This window comes from Arachis ipaensis, chromosome B1 (assembly GCF_059453495.1).
Source record: "Arachis ipaensis isolate K30076 ecotype BB chromosome B1, ASM5945349v1, whole genome shotgun sequence".
NCBI lineage: Eukaryota > Viridiplantae > Streptophyta > Magnoliopsida > Fabales > Fabaceae > Arachis > Arachis ipaensis.
In genome coordinates, this window is record NC_142436.1 from 139495919 (window position 1) to 139511647 (window position 15729).

General features: G+C 32.6%; 1 protein-coding gene across 1 annotated transcript; it reads left to right on the forward strand.

The window, feature by feature from the left end:
• The first annotated feature begins 2130 nt into the window (after nt 1-2130).
• Nucleotides 2131-3976, forward strand: LOC107636743 (cytochrome P450 71D8-like). Its single transcript, XM_016340238.3, has 2 exons — nt 2131-3181; nt 3259-3976. The coding sequence occupies exons 1-2, from the start codon at nt 2288-2290 to the stop codon at nt 3868-3870; spliced, it is 1506 nt and encodes a 501-aa protein (XP_016195724.1). The 5' UTR covers nt 2131-2287; the 3' UTR covers nt 3871-3976.
• The last annotated feature ends 11753 nt before the right edge of the window (nt 3977-15729 follow it).

Below are 15729 nucleotides of genomic sequence, written 5' to 3' on the forward strand. Positions count from 1 at the left end.
AAATTCTAAGGTTATAAACTAAGATTGTTTATTACCTCTCATTTTATTTAGTTATTATTTATTTATATATTTTCTAAAATTAGCTTTACTAATTTTCACAGAAACCATGGTAGTTCATAAGCCTACCAACCTGCATTCTTGTTTTTGTTACCGCCATACAAACGGAGAGGCTAAAAGCCGAAATACAAGAGAGGATCACCATGCTGAGGCTAACCGCTAACCACAACAACAGAAGCTATCCCTTCTCCCACTTGGTTGCAGAATTTCTCATACATGTTGCAAACCTTTATCCACTGAAATTCAGATTGCCCTGCCTTTGCAAACACCGCTGATTGCAGCGATGCTTCTACTTCCGCCCCAGTCACATATGCCATTACCTGTATATGTAGACCAAGTTCAACATACCTTTCTGATAAATGTTATATTTGAGAGTTCATTCAACTCAAGATGAATATAAAGCTTTCCTTGGATAAAATACTTCATAAATCCTAACCCATTGTCTTACTAATGCTTGTCTGAACCCAGCAAGACAAAGGAAATTAAATGCTCTCATTGATCAAACAACACACATTTTTTTTTTCGGATGGAAGTGGACCGGACTACTCAACGGAGACGCAAAACTTGACTCGTTTTAGATTTGGCTCAACTCGATTCATTTTATTAAACAAGTCAGACTTGAACCTGATGTAAAGTTTAGCCTGTTAATTAAAAATTAAAAAGATCATGTTATAAGTTTTTTAAAAAAAAAACTACAAAAATTTGTTGGATTGGCTTGGCTCGTTGAATACACTACACGGTAATTTAATGCTACTAATTAAATTTACTCTTTTAACCCCATTAATTCACATTGTTTACACATTGTTCAAAAATCTTGTTAGTTACCTATACTTTTTCATATTTTAAAAAGGGGAGTGTTAGGTAAACAATGACTTTCTTGAACAACATGAACAACCACCAATCAAATAAAAACACACTACACCTCTAAATTACTCACTTAAATCTTAATATTAAAATAATCATTCGTACACCTAGTAAAATGAACATCTGATTTACATTGTTTAGTATTTTCATTGTTTACCTATACTTTTCCTTTTAAAAAATATAAATTATTTTTAATTTGGACTTTTAACTATTTATTTATATTAAATATAAAACAAAACAAAAAAAATTAATGGCAAAAATTAATTAAGATTGTAATTTTTTTAAAGAAAAAATTTATATATTATAAGTACGGTTATGATATGTGATTAATGATTAATACATAACAAATTATGAATTATAAATTTTAGAATACATTTAATATTAATTTAAAATTTTTAAATTTATTGTTAGGAGTTATAATTCACGAAACAGACTTTTCAAATAAACTGGTGGACTGATTGAACTTTAAATAAACTGACCTAAAACTTGAAAAAAATACCTAAAAAAAATAATGTCTAAACGGAATCAATTTATTTACAACATAAACGAGACTCGTCCTAACTAAAATTCAACTAATTTCGGTCTATTTCTAATTTTCTACTCCTTCTCCCCTCCCCTCCCCTCCCCTCACCTACTTCTCCATCTTTTTCAGCACTATATCTCTCCTATTTTCAAAAATTTGTAAATTTAAATTTTAAATTTAAATCAAATATAATTTAAAAAAATTAAAATTCAATAAAAATTTGAATTAGACGTTAATATTCGAATTAAGTTATATTATAAAATAAAATTTAAACAATACAATCTAAATTAAATTAAAAAATCAAAATAATAAGATTTAAATAGTAATAAATGATTTTTATTTTTAAAATCATCCTGCAAAATATAACTTTATTTCGTTCGCAATATAAACGATATAATTATAAATGTATTTCATCTATATCGTCAACAAAATATATTTTAAAAAAATTATAATTTTTTCGTGTGCAAACTATAAATTTTTTTTTCTCGTATTTACGTTTATAAATTATAATTATCCCGTTTTTATTACTAACAAAATAAGTAACAAAAAGAGAAAGTAGCAATTTTTTCAGAACATCTCTATATTTCCTAAATGTTATATTTATTTAAATAAAAAACCCACCATTAAATACAGTCAACAAAAAAGCAAAATATTAAATATGGTCAACTCAACAAGCTACCTGCCTCGTGCATGTCGAAGTCAATCTCCAAACCCCAAAGGCACCTTAGGCAGCACACAAAACAAGGCAAATAAAATGCACTATAAACAAAGATGAATCGGTTGCATGCACAAGTACATTCATAAGTGAAAGCATCCTTCAAACACAGAATTAGATCTGCCAATATGGAAGTTAGTTCATCCATGGCGTTTATCATAATAAGCTTCCTTCTCTCTTTGCTATTGCTATGGCACGCAAAGAAGGGTAAGAGTGTCCATAAAGTACCACCTGGGCCATGGAAACTACCTCTCATAGGGAACCTTCATCAACTTGCAGGCTCATCACTTCCACACCATGCCCTCAGAAAACTAGCAAACAAACACGGTCCATTCATGCACCTTCAACTGGGTCAGATTTCAGCTGTGATTGTCTCATCCCCCAACATGGCCAGAGAAATCATGAAGACTCATGATCTTGCTTTTGCAGACAGGCCTGAGTTCCTTCCTTCAAAGATCTTAGTCTATGGATCAGCTGATATTACATTCTCTCCCTATGGTGAATACTGGAGACAGATGAGGAAGATATGCACACTTGAGCTTCTAAGTTCTAAGAAGGTTCAGTCTTTCTCCTTTATCCGAGAAGAGGAGGTAGCTAACATGGTAGAAACAATTCGCAAATCCACTGATGCAACTATCAATCTCAGTAAAATGATTAACAATCACATGAGCACTGTGGTTTCTAGAGCTATGTTTGGCAATATATCTGAAGACCATGAACAGTTTGTGTCCTTTGTGAAAGAGGCAATAGCAGTAGCCGATGGATTTGACATTGCAGATTTGTTTCCATCCTTGAAACCTCTGCATTTCATCACTGGTTTTGAAGCCAAACTGAAGAAGATGCATGTCAAAATCGACAAGATCTTAGAGAAAATCATAAAGGAGAATGAATCAAGGAAGTTGGAAGATAGACACCAAGAGCAAGAAGAAAAGAACGAGAATCTTGTTGAAGTTCTTTTAAGAGTCCTTCATAATGGCACCCTTAGCACCCTTACAAAGAACAATGTCAAAGCAGTCATTTGGGTTAGTATGTCTACATTTCTAGCTCCATTTACATACAATTTCTTACGATAACTGAAGCCTTTGAAACTTTGATGTAGGACATATTTGCTGGTGGAACAGACACTTCAGGAGTAGTCATAGAGTGGGTTATGTCGGAATTGATGAGAAGCCCAAGAGCTATGAAGAGGGCACAGGCTGAGATTCGACAAGCCTTGAAAGAAAAGCAAACAATCCGGGAGGAAGATGTAACAAAGCTTCCCTACTTGAAGGCTGTGATCAGCGAAACAATGAGGTTACACCCACCTGTTCCTCTGTTGCTTCCAAGACAATCCAGAGAAGAGTGCACCATTCATGGATACCATATACCGATCAAGACTAAAGTGATGGTAAATGCGTACGCGCTCGGAAGAGATCCGGATTATTGGTACGATGCAGAAACCTTCCTGCCAGAAAGATTTCAGGAAACTCCTATGGATTTCAAAGGGACAAACTTTGAGTACATCCCTTTTGGAGCTGGAAGGAGAATTTGTCCAGGACTTAACTTTGGTTTAGCTAATGTGGAGTTTGCTCTAGCTATGCTACTCTACCACTTCAACTGGGAGCTTCCTAATGGAATTAAGCCAGAGGATTTGGATATGAATGAGGCACAAGGAGCTGTGGTTGGAAGGAAAAATCACCTTTACTTGATTCCCACACCTTACCATTATTAGATTCATCATAGTGCCAAATAAATAATATCATGAGTGTTCTTCATTTGCTATGCTATGTATTGCCGGTATAAAATAAATCTAACATCATCAATTTAGCGTTTGATTATAGAGAATAAGGAACAATTACATTGGAAGAAATATCAGATTGGCATCATAACTCAAGCATTGCTACATACTTAAAATGAGCATTGTAATGAATTTGAAAAAAAAAAGTGGGGAAAAGAGTAGGGTAGTTCCTAAGCCTACCAACCTGCATTCTTGTTTTTGTTACCGCCATACAAACGGAAGAGGCTAAAAGTCGAAATACAACAGAGGATCATCATGCTAAGGCTAACCACAACAGCACAAGCTAAGTGTGTTGAAATAAAATATTAAAATGTTAAACAATCTACAATATTAGGTACGCGAGTTGAACATTTTATATATGTTGAAAAATGAAAAAAAAAAAGGCACAGATAATGCACAATAAAAATTATTATACAATATTTGAACATGTAATTTTTTTGGAGAAAATTATTGTTACATTTGAAAAATACATATTAATATATTTGGAACGAACTTGGACCTTGCTTGAAGAGAAACAATTAATAATTAAACTACTGACAAATAAATTATCTCCTAGAAAAAATAGAAAGTACCAGTAATTTTCAACTAGTTTGGGTTGTAAGTTTATCTATGGAATTATTTTTTATTATCATTTCTATTATTCATGGTGAGTTCTATGATGTAGAAGGAAGATTCCTTCTATACCTATATATTTGTGTTATCAAAAAGATTGTGAAACAAGTGTATAGAGAGAGTATGATTAAAGACAAACTCTGTACATGATAACTGACATGCTTCATGTTAACATCAATTTTACGTGATGATGGTATACTGGTATATAGAGTAAGTTGGTTAATTGTATTTATTATAATTAATTATTAAAAATGATATTGTGCTTGATTATAGTTGTATTTTTTGTTTAAACTATTTAAAAAAAGTAAAAATAAATTTTGATTATGGACTAACCTATTGATCACAATATATTTTTGTTCTATGGAATTTTGAGCGTGTGTTTTTGTGAATTGTTAAATTTACAAAAGGACTATATGTACTCATCAAAGTAACTCCATTAAACTCACATAAAATTCAGACTCTCTTTTTTTCATGAATTAATTTTTTTTATTCACACAAGAAAAATTAAACTTAACTCCCAAACATTTATTAATAACTACTTATTTTAATATGTGTATATAATTATATATTCATATATAAATATATATTTAATTATTTATATATAAATAAATTAAATTATGTATATACATTAACATAAATAAAATGGGTGAAAGCTTTACTCAAATACACAAAACAGAAATTTATTACGTACATGTGCATTTTCACACTTCTATGTAAACCGTGGAAAGCTACCACGGTTTCTGATTTTAACATAAACTGTGGCAAGCTACCACGGATTATGGTGTTTGTGGTTTGTGTGTAAACCGTGGCAAGCTCCAACGGTTTACGAAAAGAGAAAGCTAAGCATAAACCATGGCAAGCTCCCACGGTTTACGAAGGAGAAATTTTTATCATAAACTATTTATTTTTAGATGTTTGATAATTGTGACAGAATACATGTATATAATAGAAGTTCAAACCGCTTAAACTATCAAATACATAGCAGATAATATATTAGACAATTCTCAAACCTTTTTAACTATCATTTCCTGTTACTTTATTATTGTGTCATGTCATGCACCCAACAAAACTAATCTAATGTAATCTAATATTCACTCTCAAATCTCAATACTCACTGCACAACACACAATAGTAAAATAATTTTGTTAAAACATTCATCGTATTCTTTTTAAGTTTTGGATTATAAAATTAAAGTATCAATTATATGTATAAAATATATATTAAAATATAAAATATATATTAAAAATAAATAAAATAATAAATATTTATACAAAAATATATAATAATTGATTATATATATATATATATATATATATAATTTTTTTTTTGAAAAAATACAATATCAAATTTTTGAAATGTTAGACAATGAGTACAATAATTTTTAAGAAAATTTTTTGGCTTTTTAGGGAAAAAAAATATTCTTCTTAAATTAACATTAGATCTAAATATATATTAATGTACTCATTGTCTAATTTAATGTTATTGTTAATCTAGATCTAATGTTAATTTAAGAAGAATATTTTTTTCCCCTAAAACGCCAAAAAATTTCCTTAAAAGTTATTGTACTCATTGTCTAACATTTCAAAAATTTGATATTATATTTTTTCAAAAAAAAATTATATATATATATATATAATCAATTATTATATATTTTTGTATAAATATATATTATTTTATTTATTTTTAATATATATTTTATATTTTAATATATATTTTATACATATAATTGATACTTTAATTTTATAATCCAAAACTTAAAAAAAAATACGATGAATGTTTTAACAAAATTGTTTTACTATTGTGTGTTGAGCAGTGAGTATTGAGATTTGAGAGTGAAGATTAGATTACATTAGATTAGTTTTGTTGGGTGCATGACATGACACAATAATGAAGTAACAGGAAATGATAGTTAAAAAGGTTTGAGAATTGTCTAATATATTATCTGTATTTGATAGTTTAAGCGGTTTGAGTTTCTATTATATACATGTATTCTGTCACAATTATCATGCGCAGTCTAAATGATACCACATTGATGCAATCAAACATCTAAAAATAAATGGTTTATGATAAAAATTTCTCCTTCATAAACCATGGGAGCTTGCCATGGTTTATGCTTAGCTTTCTCTCTTCGTAAACCGGTGGAGCTTGCCACGGTTTACACACAAACCACAAACACCATAAAAATCAGAAACAGTGGTAGCTTCCCACGGTTTACATAGAAGTGTGAAAATGCACATGTACGTAAAGAATTTTTGTTTTGTGTATTTGAGTAAAGCTTTCACCCAATTTATTTATTTAGGTAAATTACCCTTAATTATTTATATATAAATAAATTAAATTATGTATATACATTAACATATATAAATAAATTAATATCTTTTTCAAGGTATATATTACTAATTAAAATTTTTATTATTAAGTAATTATATTCTAACGGTATTTTTAATAAGTTTCAACAATTATTTCAAAAAAAATATTTAAATTAGTACTTTAAATACTAAACACATATAGTCTAAACAGTAAACATTTATTTATAAATATTTAATTAAATCTTACACTGTATACCCTAAATGTTAAATCATGCTTTTGTAAATCCTAATCTATAAATCTTAAACCTTAAACCTAAATTCTAAATTGTAACCCATAAATTTTAAACTCCTACATTTTTAACCTTAAATTCTAAATCTTATAGTTAAAATCAAATAGTGACCCTAGAAGCAATATTTCAAAAAAGTCTGATTACTTTCATGTATTTTCATATGGAAATATATTATTTATACCATTAATTATATCTATATAATAAAAAAAAAGTTTAAGGGCCAGTACTTAACCAATAAAAAAAATAAGTAATTCAACATCATTAGATGTAATCTCACACTATTAAAAATACTAATAATAATTACTTAATAATTACAAATCACAAAATTTAGAGAGTCTGAATTTTATGTGAGTTTAATGGAGTTACTTTGATGAGTACATATAGTCCTTTTACATATAGTACATATAATCTTGATGCGTTTCTTCTTGTTTCGCGAGGCACAACCAGCATGATTAGGAATGACTCTGATCTGTTTGACAAAATCAAAGAGATGCTCCAACGCAATTGGACAGCTACTTTAGTGCTCATCCAGCGAACAGCAAATAGAGCGGCTGATTTAATGGCTAAGACTGCTGTTTTAAACAAGCAGGTGTATTTAGAGTGGTTACTGCCTCCTAATAATTTAGACATTATTATTAGAGAAGAGTACTACTCTTTTTCTTAGGTCTTTTTTCTTTGTGTTATGTTCAGTCACAAAAAAAAATAGTCCTTTTACAAACTTAACAATTTACAAAAACACACACTCAAAATTCCATAGAACAAAAATATATTGGGATCAATAGGTTAGTCCATAATCAAAATTTATTTTTACTTTTTTAAAATAGTTTAAACATAAAATACAATTACAACCAAGCACAATATTATTTTTAATAATTAATTATAATAAATACAATTAACCAGCTTACTCTATATACCAGTATACCACCATTACGTGACATTGATGTTAACATGAAGTTAGTTACCATGGACAGAGTTTGTCTTTAACCACACTCTCTCTCTATACACTTGTCTCACAATCCTTTTGACAGCACAAATATATAGGTATAGAAGAAATCTTCCTTCTACATCATAGAACTCACCATTATTCATCAACCATGTTAGGAATACATAAAAAATCGGTTACAAATATTTTTTTTCGTATATTTATTAAAAAATTTTGGTATTCAATTTAGATTTATTGGGCTTTGTGTTGAGTTTTGTTGAGCTAAGTTTGATTTTGTACTAATATATAATGACCAATATTATTTGGTTAAAAGTTCAATTGTGGTTTAATATGTGTTTTAATGATATAGGCCATTACTCATCTCAGAGTCAAACAATGCTACTTGCTTATTTCTTTAATGCTTCAAATCAATGTACAAACCTAAGGCATCATACAAGCACCTTTCAGTAAAAATAGAAGGTTATGTATTTACTAAGTAAAAAATGGACATTTGTCTTTATTATAGAGAAAAAAAGACAGTTGGAACAAAAAGAAAGCAACAACAAGCAACAACACAGCAAGGACAAGTGTGGCTCTAGCAAAGCAATAAGAACACAAGGACATCAGTAAAAGCAACATTCAGAATATGGGAGAGCAAAATACAAATTTACAAAAATGCAAAAACAGTGGAGCAACTCTTCGAACAGCAGAGGTAATGGAGTAGAGGGAGAAAGAAATGCATGCCAAGGAAGAAAGCAAATCCAATGACAGCAAAGGTGGTGGAATGGTTCCTCAACCTACAGAATTAGTGGAGCAAGATGAAAAAGGACTGCATGTCCTTAGAGACAACTCCAACGGATTGATGGTACAAGGGATTTGAAGAGGCAATGAAGAGCAAATTAGAAGAGCAAGCTGATTCTATAAGAAGCCTCACCTCAACATTTGAAAGCATGAAAAAGAAAAAAAAATCCAGAGCATTATATCTTCTCAATCGAGCTGAATTCTTTTTCTTCTACTAGTGCTTCATTTTTTATTTTCTTTGTTATGGCTGTCTTGTGTCATCTTTTGTATCCAGAAAAGGCTAAATATGTGAGTGAAAAAGTCACGAGAGAAAAGGAAAGAAAAGATGCATGAAAGAGCCACTAAAATCTGTGTATTTGAGTTGTTGAACTAGGATTAGTTCCCCTAGTCAAGTTGGGATAGTACTTGATGAGTTTGAATCTGTTTAGGTTCCCTTAGCCAAGTTGAAATAGCACTTGGTGAGTTTGAATTTGTTTAGGTTCCCCTTCCAAGTTGGGACAACACTTGAGAAGCTGAGTTTTGGTGAAGAAAATTTAGTGGTAGATATATACTAGTTGAATTGGGATGTAATTCAATAGTATTGGTGATTATAATCAGTTGATTATAGTGAAAATTCCACCATGATTGTGGTAAAAACTGAACTTAGGATTCATGGCACTTAGAATTCGAACAAGGATACATGCCGTTCTCTTTCTCTTCTTCCCTTCTCTGTTTCTTTTCTGAGTATGGGACAAAACAAAAAAATCTCCAGCAAATTAGCTTCCGCAAAAACAGAACTTGAAATGTTCATTTGAGTCAACTTGATTCAACCCCCATCTCAAGTTCAAGCAGTTCCATCAAGTTTAATAAATAATAATAAATAGTTGATGATGACAAACATGTTGAAGTTGGGTTAATAGTCCAAATTGAATTTGATATGTTAATTAGTGATGCAAGTTCAAGGAGTAAGAAAATCGGCCCAATAACAAGCAAACAAAGGCAACAACGGTTCAAATCCAGAAGCTCCAAAAAAATGAGTGGCTGAACTTATATCATTATGAACAATCCAAAAAAAAAAAAGCGGCTAATCAACAAGGAAAAAAGAAAAGAAGAAATCTGGTTTAAGAAGCAAGAAAATAGGTCCCCTCAAACTAATGAAGCCCAAAGAAAAAAGAAATATGAAATGCTAGTGTAAAGAAAAAAAATTGGACCAAACATAAGCACAAGGTCCAACTAGGAGATCCATGTCCAATTTCACTTACTCAGTTAGATGCTAACTAAAGAATTTTAAATTCCAATTGCTTCTTAACTTTTTCACTACCACTGAACTAAAATTTTATCTTTTCTCTCTTCTCTCTCTTCCATTTACCTTTATGTCACATCACTTTGAAACAAAGTAGAAAGAAAAAGAAATTAGAAAGTAGGGCATAAAAGCACAAATTAAATCTTAGACAAAATTAGAAAAATCTTTTCACTTGTGGTACCCAAAATAACTTGTAAAGCTTCCTTCTCCCTCATACCCATTTCTGGAAAAATAAAGAAAATGAAAGCTATGGATTTCTACTGTAAAACAACGGTCAAGAAAGTAACTTGGAACCAAAGGAAGAATGCATGGTTCAAATTCAAGAGACAAGATGAAAAAGGATGAAAGAGAAGATGAAAGGTATGAATGCATGAATTTTGAAAGCTCTGCTACAGTCCCATCTCTCTTCTGCACCGCTACTACTCTGATTTTGTGAGAAGAAGAAGTCAACTGTGTGAAGTGGTACGGAATTTATAACCCACAAACTAATCGACAAGTGCACCGAGTCGTACCAAGTAATACCTCAGATGAGTGAGGGTCGATCCCACGAGGATTTGTGGACTAAGCAACAATGATTGAGAGATTTACTTAGTTAGACAAACAGAAAAGAGTGTAAAGAGCTCAAATGCATCAAACAGTAAATTCAGAAGATCAGAAAGCAAGCAATAAATTAATAAGAATAATATATGGAGAAAACAGTTATAGTTTCAGAGATATCTATCTTTCGGATTGACTTTTCTTACTAACTATTTTAATCATGCAAGATTCAATTCATGGCAAACTATATGTGACTAAATCTTATTTCCTTAGACCTTTTTAGTTTCCTCTAACCTTTATCAACTGCCAATTCCTTGGTCACTTGATTCCAATTAGAAGGTTAAGTTCAAATCTAGTTTATGTGCCACAGAAATCCTAATTACCCAAATATAAGAGGATTATATGTCACGTATCCCGTTAAGTCCAGATAATTAGAAATTTAGAAGAAATTGTTTTCAAGCTGTTGTTCAAGTAAAGAGTTTTTCCAAGTTTTATAAGAACTCAATTAGAACAAAGGTCATACTTCCGTTCCACTCAGATTCATAAGATAAAAAATGAAAACAATTCTTGAAATAGAAATCAGTACATGAATTAAAATAGAAAAGTAATAGTATCAATCCATACAATAGACAGATCTCCTAACCTTAACAGTGGAGGTTTAGTTGCTCATGGTTCAAAGAGAAAATAAGGATTCTCAAAAACTGTAAAGTGTAGAATGAGGTATGAGAGAAGAGATGAGAATTCCTCCCGAAAGTCTGATTCTTTTCCCTTTTATATCTAATCCTAATTAAATGTAGAATATATTTTCAAAAACTAGATAATATCTTTTCCTATTTATAAATAAAATAAAAATTTAATCAAAATTAAATGAGAATTTTCGTGGCTTTGCAATTGAGATGTGGGGACCATTGGGAGTTATAAGGTTGGCGCCTAACTTGGGCATGGCAGTAATGATTGGCTTGATTTGCTTGACCTGGTGCCTAACTTGGTGAGGTATGGTGCCTAACTTGAGCTTAGCCGAATCCCATTGTGTGTGAAGGTTATGTTTGGCGCCTAACTTTGCTGGTTTGGCCTTCCTGGCGCCTAACTTCGAAATCATGGTGCCTAACTTGGGAAATTTCAAGTTAGGCGCCACCTTGGCCGAACAGAATGAAGAAGAAGGGCATACGATTATATATTGTTGGAAAGCTCTGAAAGTTAGCTTTCCATTGCCACTGAAATTACGTCAATTGGACCTCTGTAGCTCAAGTTATTCATGTTAGAGTGCAGGGAGGTCAGAGTTAACAGCATCATCCGCTTTCTTCTCTTTTTCTACAGAAACTCCATCAAATCCATCCGAATGCTACTTGAAATAAACAGAATTGCACACGACTCAAAGTAGCATCCATAGTGGCTAAAAGATATTTAAATCTTGATTAAACTCAACAATTTGAATGCAAATTTATTAGGAAAAGATAGGAAAGATGCTCACGCGTTATGAAGCAAGCCTTAGGCGTGGTAATTGAACTCATACAAAAACAAAAGAACTTTTCATAATGAAGCTAAGGAGAGAGAACCAGAATCTGAATTTCATAGAGAGCTTCCCTGTGAGAGTTCAACGTTTTGGACAGTGTTTCTAGATCAAAAAAATATTCCGCCAAGATGAAGAGTTTTATCAGAGAATGCTAAATCCGGTTCAACTTATAGTTTCAAGACTGTGAATCATCATCTCCTTCATGATTTATTATTTTATTATTCTGTTTCAATGTTTATCTTTCTTTGTTTTCTCTTGAGTGAAAAAAGCATAAAGGTGAGGCATCTGAAAAAGCCAAATAAAGAAAAAAGGCAAAGAGAGAAACTTGGAGAGAAAAACCAAAATTGATTTTAGATTTCTATTTGTTTGTATTTCTGTTTTGCATCTTGTATCTGATGTATCCCTTACTAAGTTGGGTAAGCACTCAGTGTATTGAGAGTCTAGGATGTTGCCTAGCTAAATCAAGCTTATGTTGAAGTTTGGTTTGTCCCAGATAGGATTATGTTGAGTCCTAGGAAATTGGTGTTTGTAACATTTGAAAGTATAATGAAAATTCTACCAACATTATGGTGGAGACTAAATGTATGTTGTATTGCACAAAGCAACTGAATCAGGATATATGCTGGTGCCATGCATCTTCTTCTTCTCTGCACTATTTTATCTTTCTGCAATTTATGCGACAAAACTAAGTTGTCTCTTGCATAATCCATCACGCAGACAAACAAAAGCAAAGTTTTATTTTTTAATTTTAAGGGTTAATCAATCAACTTAAAAGAATGTTATATATTCAACCCCTTCTCTAAGCCACAAAAATTTTTGCTTTGAATTCATCTTTGTTAGCAATTCTATTATTTTGATAAATGTTAAAGAGTCAAAATATTTGATAATATTATAATAAAACAAAAAAATTAACTAATTCAATAGATACTTAAGGAAATAAATTGGTATAACGTGATTTAAAATACAAAAAATAATCTTATATGACTAAAAAAATTTATTATTTTTTTGTTAATATCAAATCGGTGCTAAATTTTGAATAATAAATTTTAAATTATAATAGTATAAAAATAAAGTGTTGATTAAAAATATTACTAATAGTATCATAAAAAATGTTATTCGCTGATACTTTTAGAACATAAAAACTAAGACAAATTCGTAAGCTAATTAAATGCAAATTTTGAATCAAGACAAAGGATGAGGTCATGAGGCTATTGCCGCCGAATTTTGTGTTTGTAAGACAACACTTAGAAAAAAGAAAGAAAGAAATAAAGCAAATCAACCTCCTCAATTCATGTTCGTCTCTTCTCAATTGATGTGGTAAAATATGGTTTTTTATCATATATTTTTTAAATAGAGTAAAAAAAATATCATAACATTGAAAAGACCTACTCCCAAAACAAATAGCGTAAACATTTTCGTTGCAAGTTTGAGTTGGTAAAGGATTATGTCATTATATAGGCTTTGTCTCACTTATGACTTAGTCCCTCGTTGAGGCTATATGATCCCTATGCAATTCAACAAGTATTGTCATCATTTCTACTCTTTTATAATATATAAAAAGAGATTAAAATAGTGTTTAATAAACTAATGATATATAAGTTTTTAAATCTTCTATAAAATCATTATGTTAATATTAAATTTATTTTGTAATAATATAAAAAAGATCTATGTATATAATCACATTTAAAACATCATAATAAGCATCATAATAAGCCAAGATGAGAAATTGATCTCTGGAGTTTAGCTTCCTTTGAGTGACTTCAGGCACAGAGATTAGTCCAAAATCCTTGACACAATAATCACCCAACGCTCTTGATATTGCAAGTCCTGGTGTTTTACCATTTGGCATCCACACCCTATACACTCCTGGCTCATCTTCTAGACAAAACACCCTCCCTCTTGATTCCATTATCCTCTCTGCCTCCTCTGAATTTACCAAACAACCAAATAATAATAAGCACTTGTTATTATGTTATATGTATGAGAGTGTAGAATGTAGCATACTAACTTGTTACTATGACAGTTTGTATGTCTCTTTTCCTCTTCGTTTTAAATATGCAAATCTAACATCATCATCCAGATAATGGGATTTAGAGAGAGGGGGCACCCTCTAGGGGGGGTGGAGCAAGCGGCGTTAACCCACAAGCGAAGGATCCGAGGATTTGGAATCGGGAGGAATATCAACGCTTGGAACAAGACTTGTTCTCTGTGTTCGTGGATAATCTACCGAAGGATATCTCCAGAAGAGAATTACATCACTTGTTGGTTGGACGGGAAGAATTAACGACGTATATCTTGGTCGAAAACGGAAGAGTGGAAGGATCTACCTTTTTGTCTTTGTTCGTTACACGACAAAAGGTGGCGCTCTAAAGACGATTGCAGAGATGAACCATTGGAGATTACGGGGAAAGGTAATTGCAATTGGAGAAGCTAAGTTTAGAAGGCAGACTCAGACGAGGGATGGGTCGGTGCGGCTGGACCTCACGAAACAGCATGGAGGAGGACCAGTGGGTTACAATCATGGAAAAGGCGATGCTGAGGACCATGGCATTGAGGTTCAGCCAGTGCGAGACCATTTGGAGACCACAAAGGATTGTGGAAACATGAAAAGAATTGAAGTGCCGATAGTCGAAGCAAATTTGGAGTGGTTGAAGAGGAGTTTGGTGGGACAAACCAGGCACCCTGTGGACTTGAGATCAGTGAAGAAGGTGGTCTGTAAAAATTTGGCTCAAATTGTGGACGTCAGGGAGATCGGGACGACCAAAGTACTGTTAATCTTCGATATTGTGCAGCATGCTGAGGGGAGGACATGATAGTAATTGATGATGTATTTTTGAATGATGTTAACGTCGAATATTTGAATTTCAAAAATGATACGCATGTACCAGATTCAGTTAGTGGTGACGATAGGAAAGCGGATTCTAAGGGATGTGGAGTGCTTGATGAGGGGGAGTTTGAGAACACGGTCACGCAGCTGTGGGGAACTGGGGGAGGAGGGGTTAATGCTGCGTGTGCTAGACCACATGGATTGCATCATGTGGGCCATCAGGTGTGCCGCCAGGATGGGGGTGGGAGGGGTTTGTATTGGGCCTGCCTTCATTAGACCCAAAAGCAATTCAGGAAGGAGGGGGGCTACAGCACGCGCATGAAAAGCGCATAAGTGGGACTGCTATTGGGCTGGGCCAGGGTTGTATCCTGGCTGAAGAGACTAGTGGACCTCCATTCATTGGGGGCACGGGCGGGTCGGGTGGACTGAGGGTCTGGAGGGTTCCACGAAACCTGATTGCAACGGCGCCGTTGGAAGGTGTGCGAGGCGGGCAAGGGTTGCTCTAGGCGACTGCTGCTACGGCGGGAGGACTGAAGCACCGTGATGGGAGATCGCTGTCAGCTAGGACGCAGGAAGTGGAGGAGGGCTTGGCGGAATCAGAACCGGTCGTGGAGGCAGGGGGTGAGTGCGATGGTGGAAGGGTGTCGCAGGGGGGAATGCACGCTGAAGAGGCTGTAGGCCGGTAGGAACAGGTGGAGCA

Bases quoted from the DNA above. Each gene is read 5' to 3' on its own strand.
- LOC107636743 (XM_016340238.3), top strand. From the start codon at position 2,288: ATGGAAGTTAGTTCATCCATGGCGTTTATCATAATAAGCTTCCTTCTC. The intron at 3,182-3,258 runs GTTAGTATGTCT...ACTTTGATGTAG, and splicing joins ATGTCAAAGCAGTCATTTGG to GACATATTTGCTGGTGGAAC.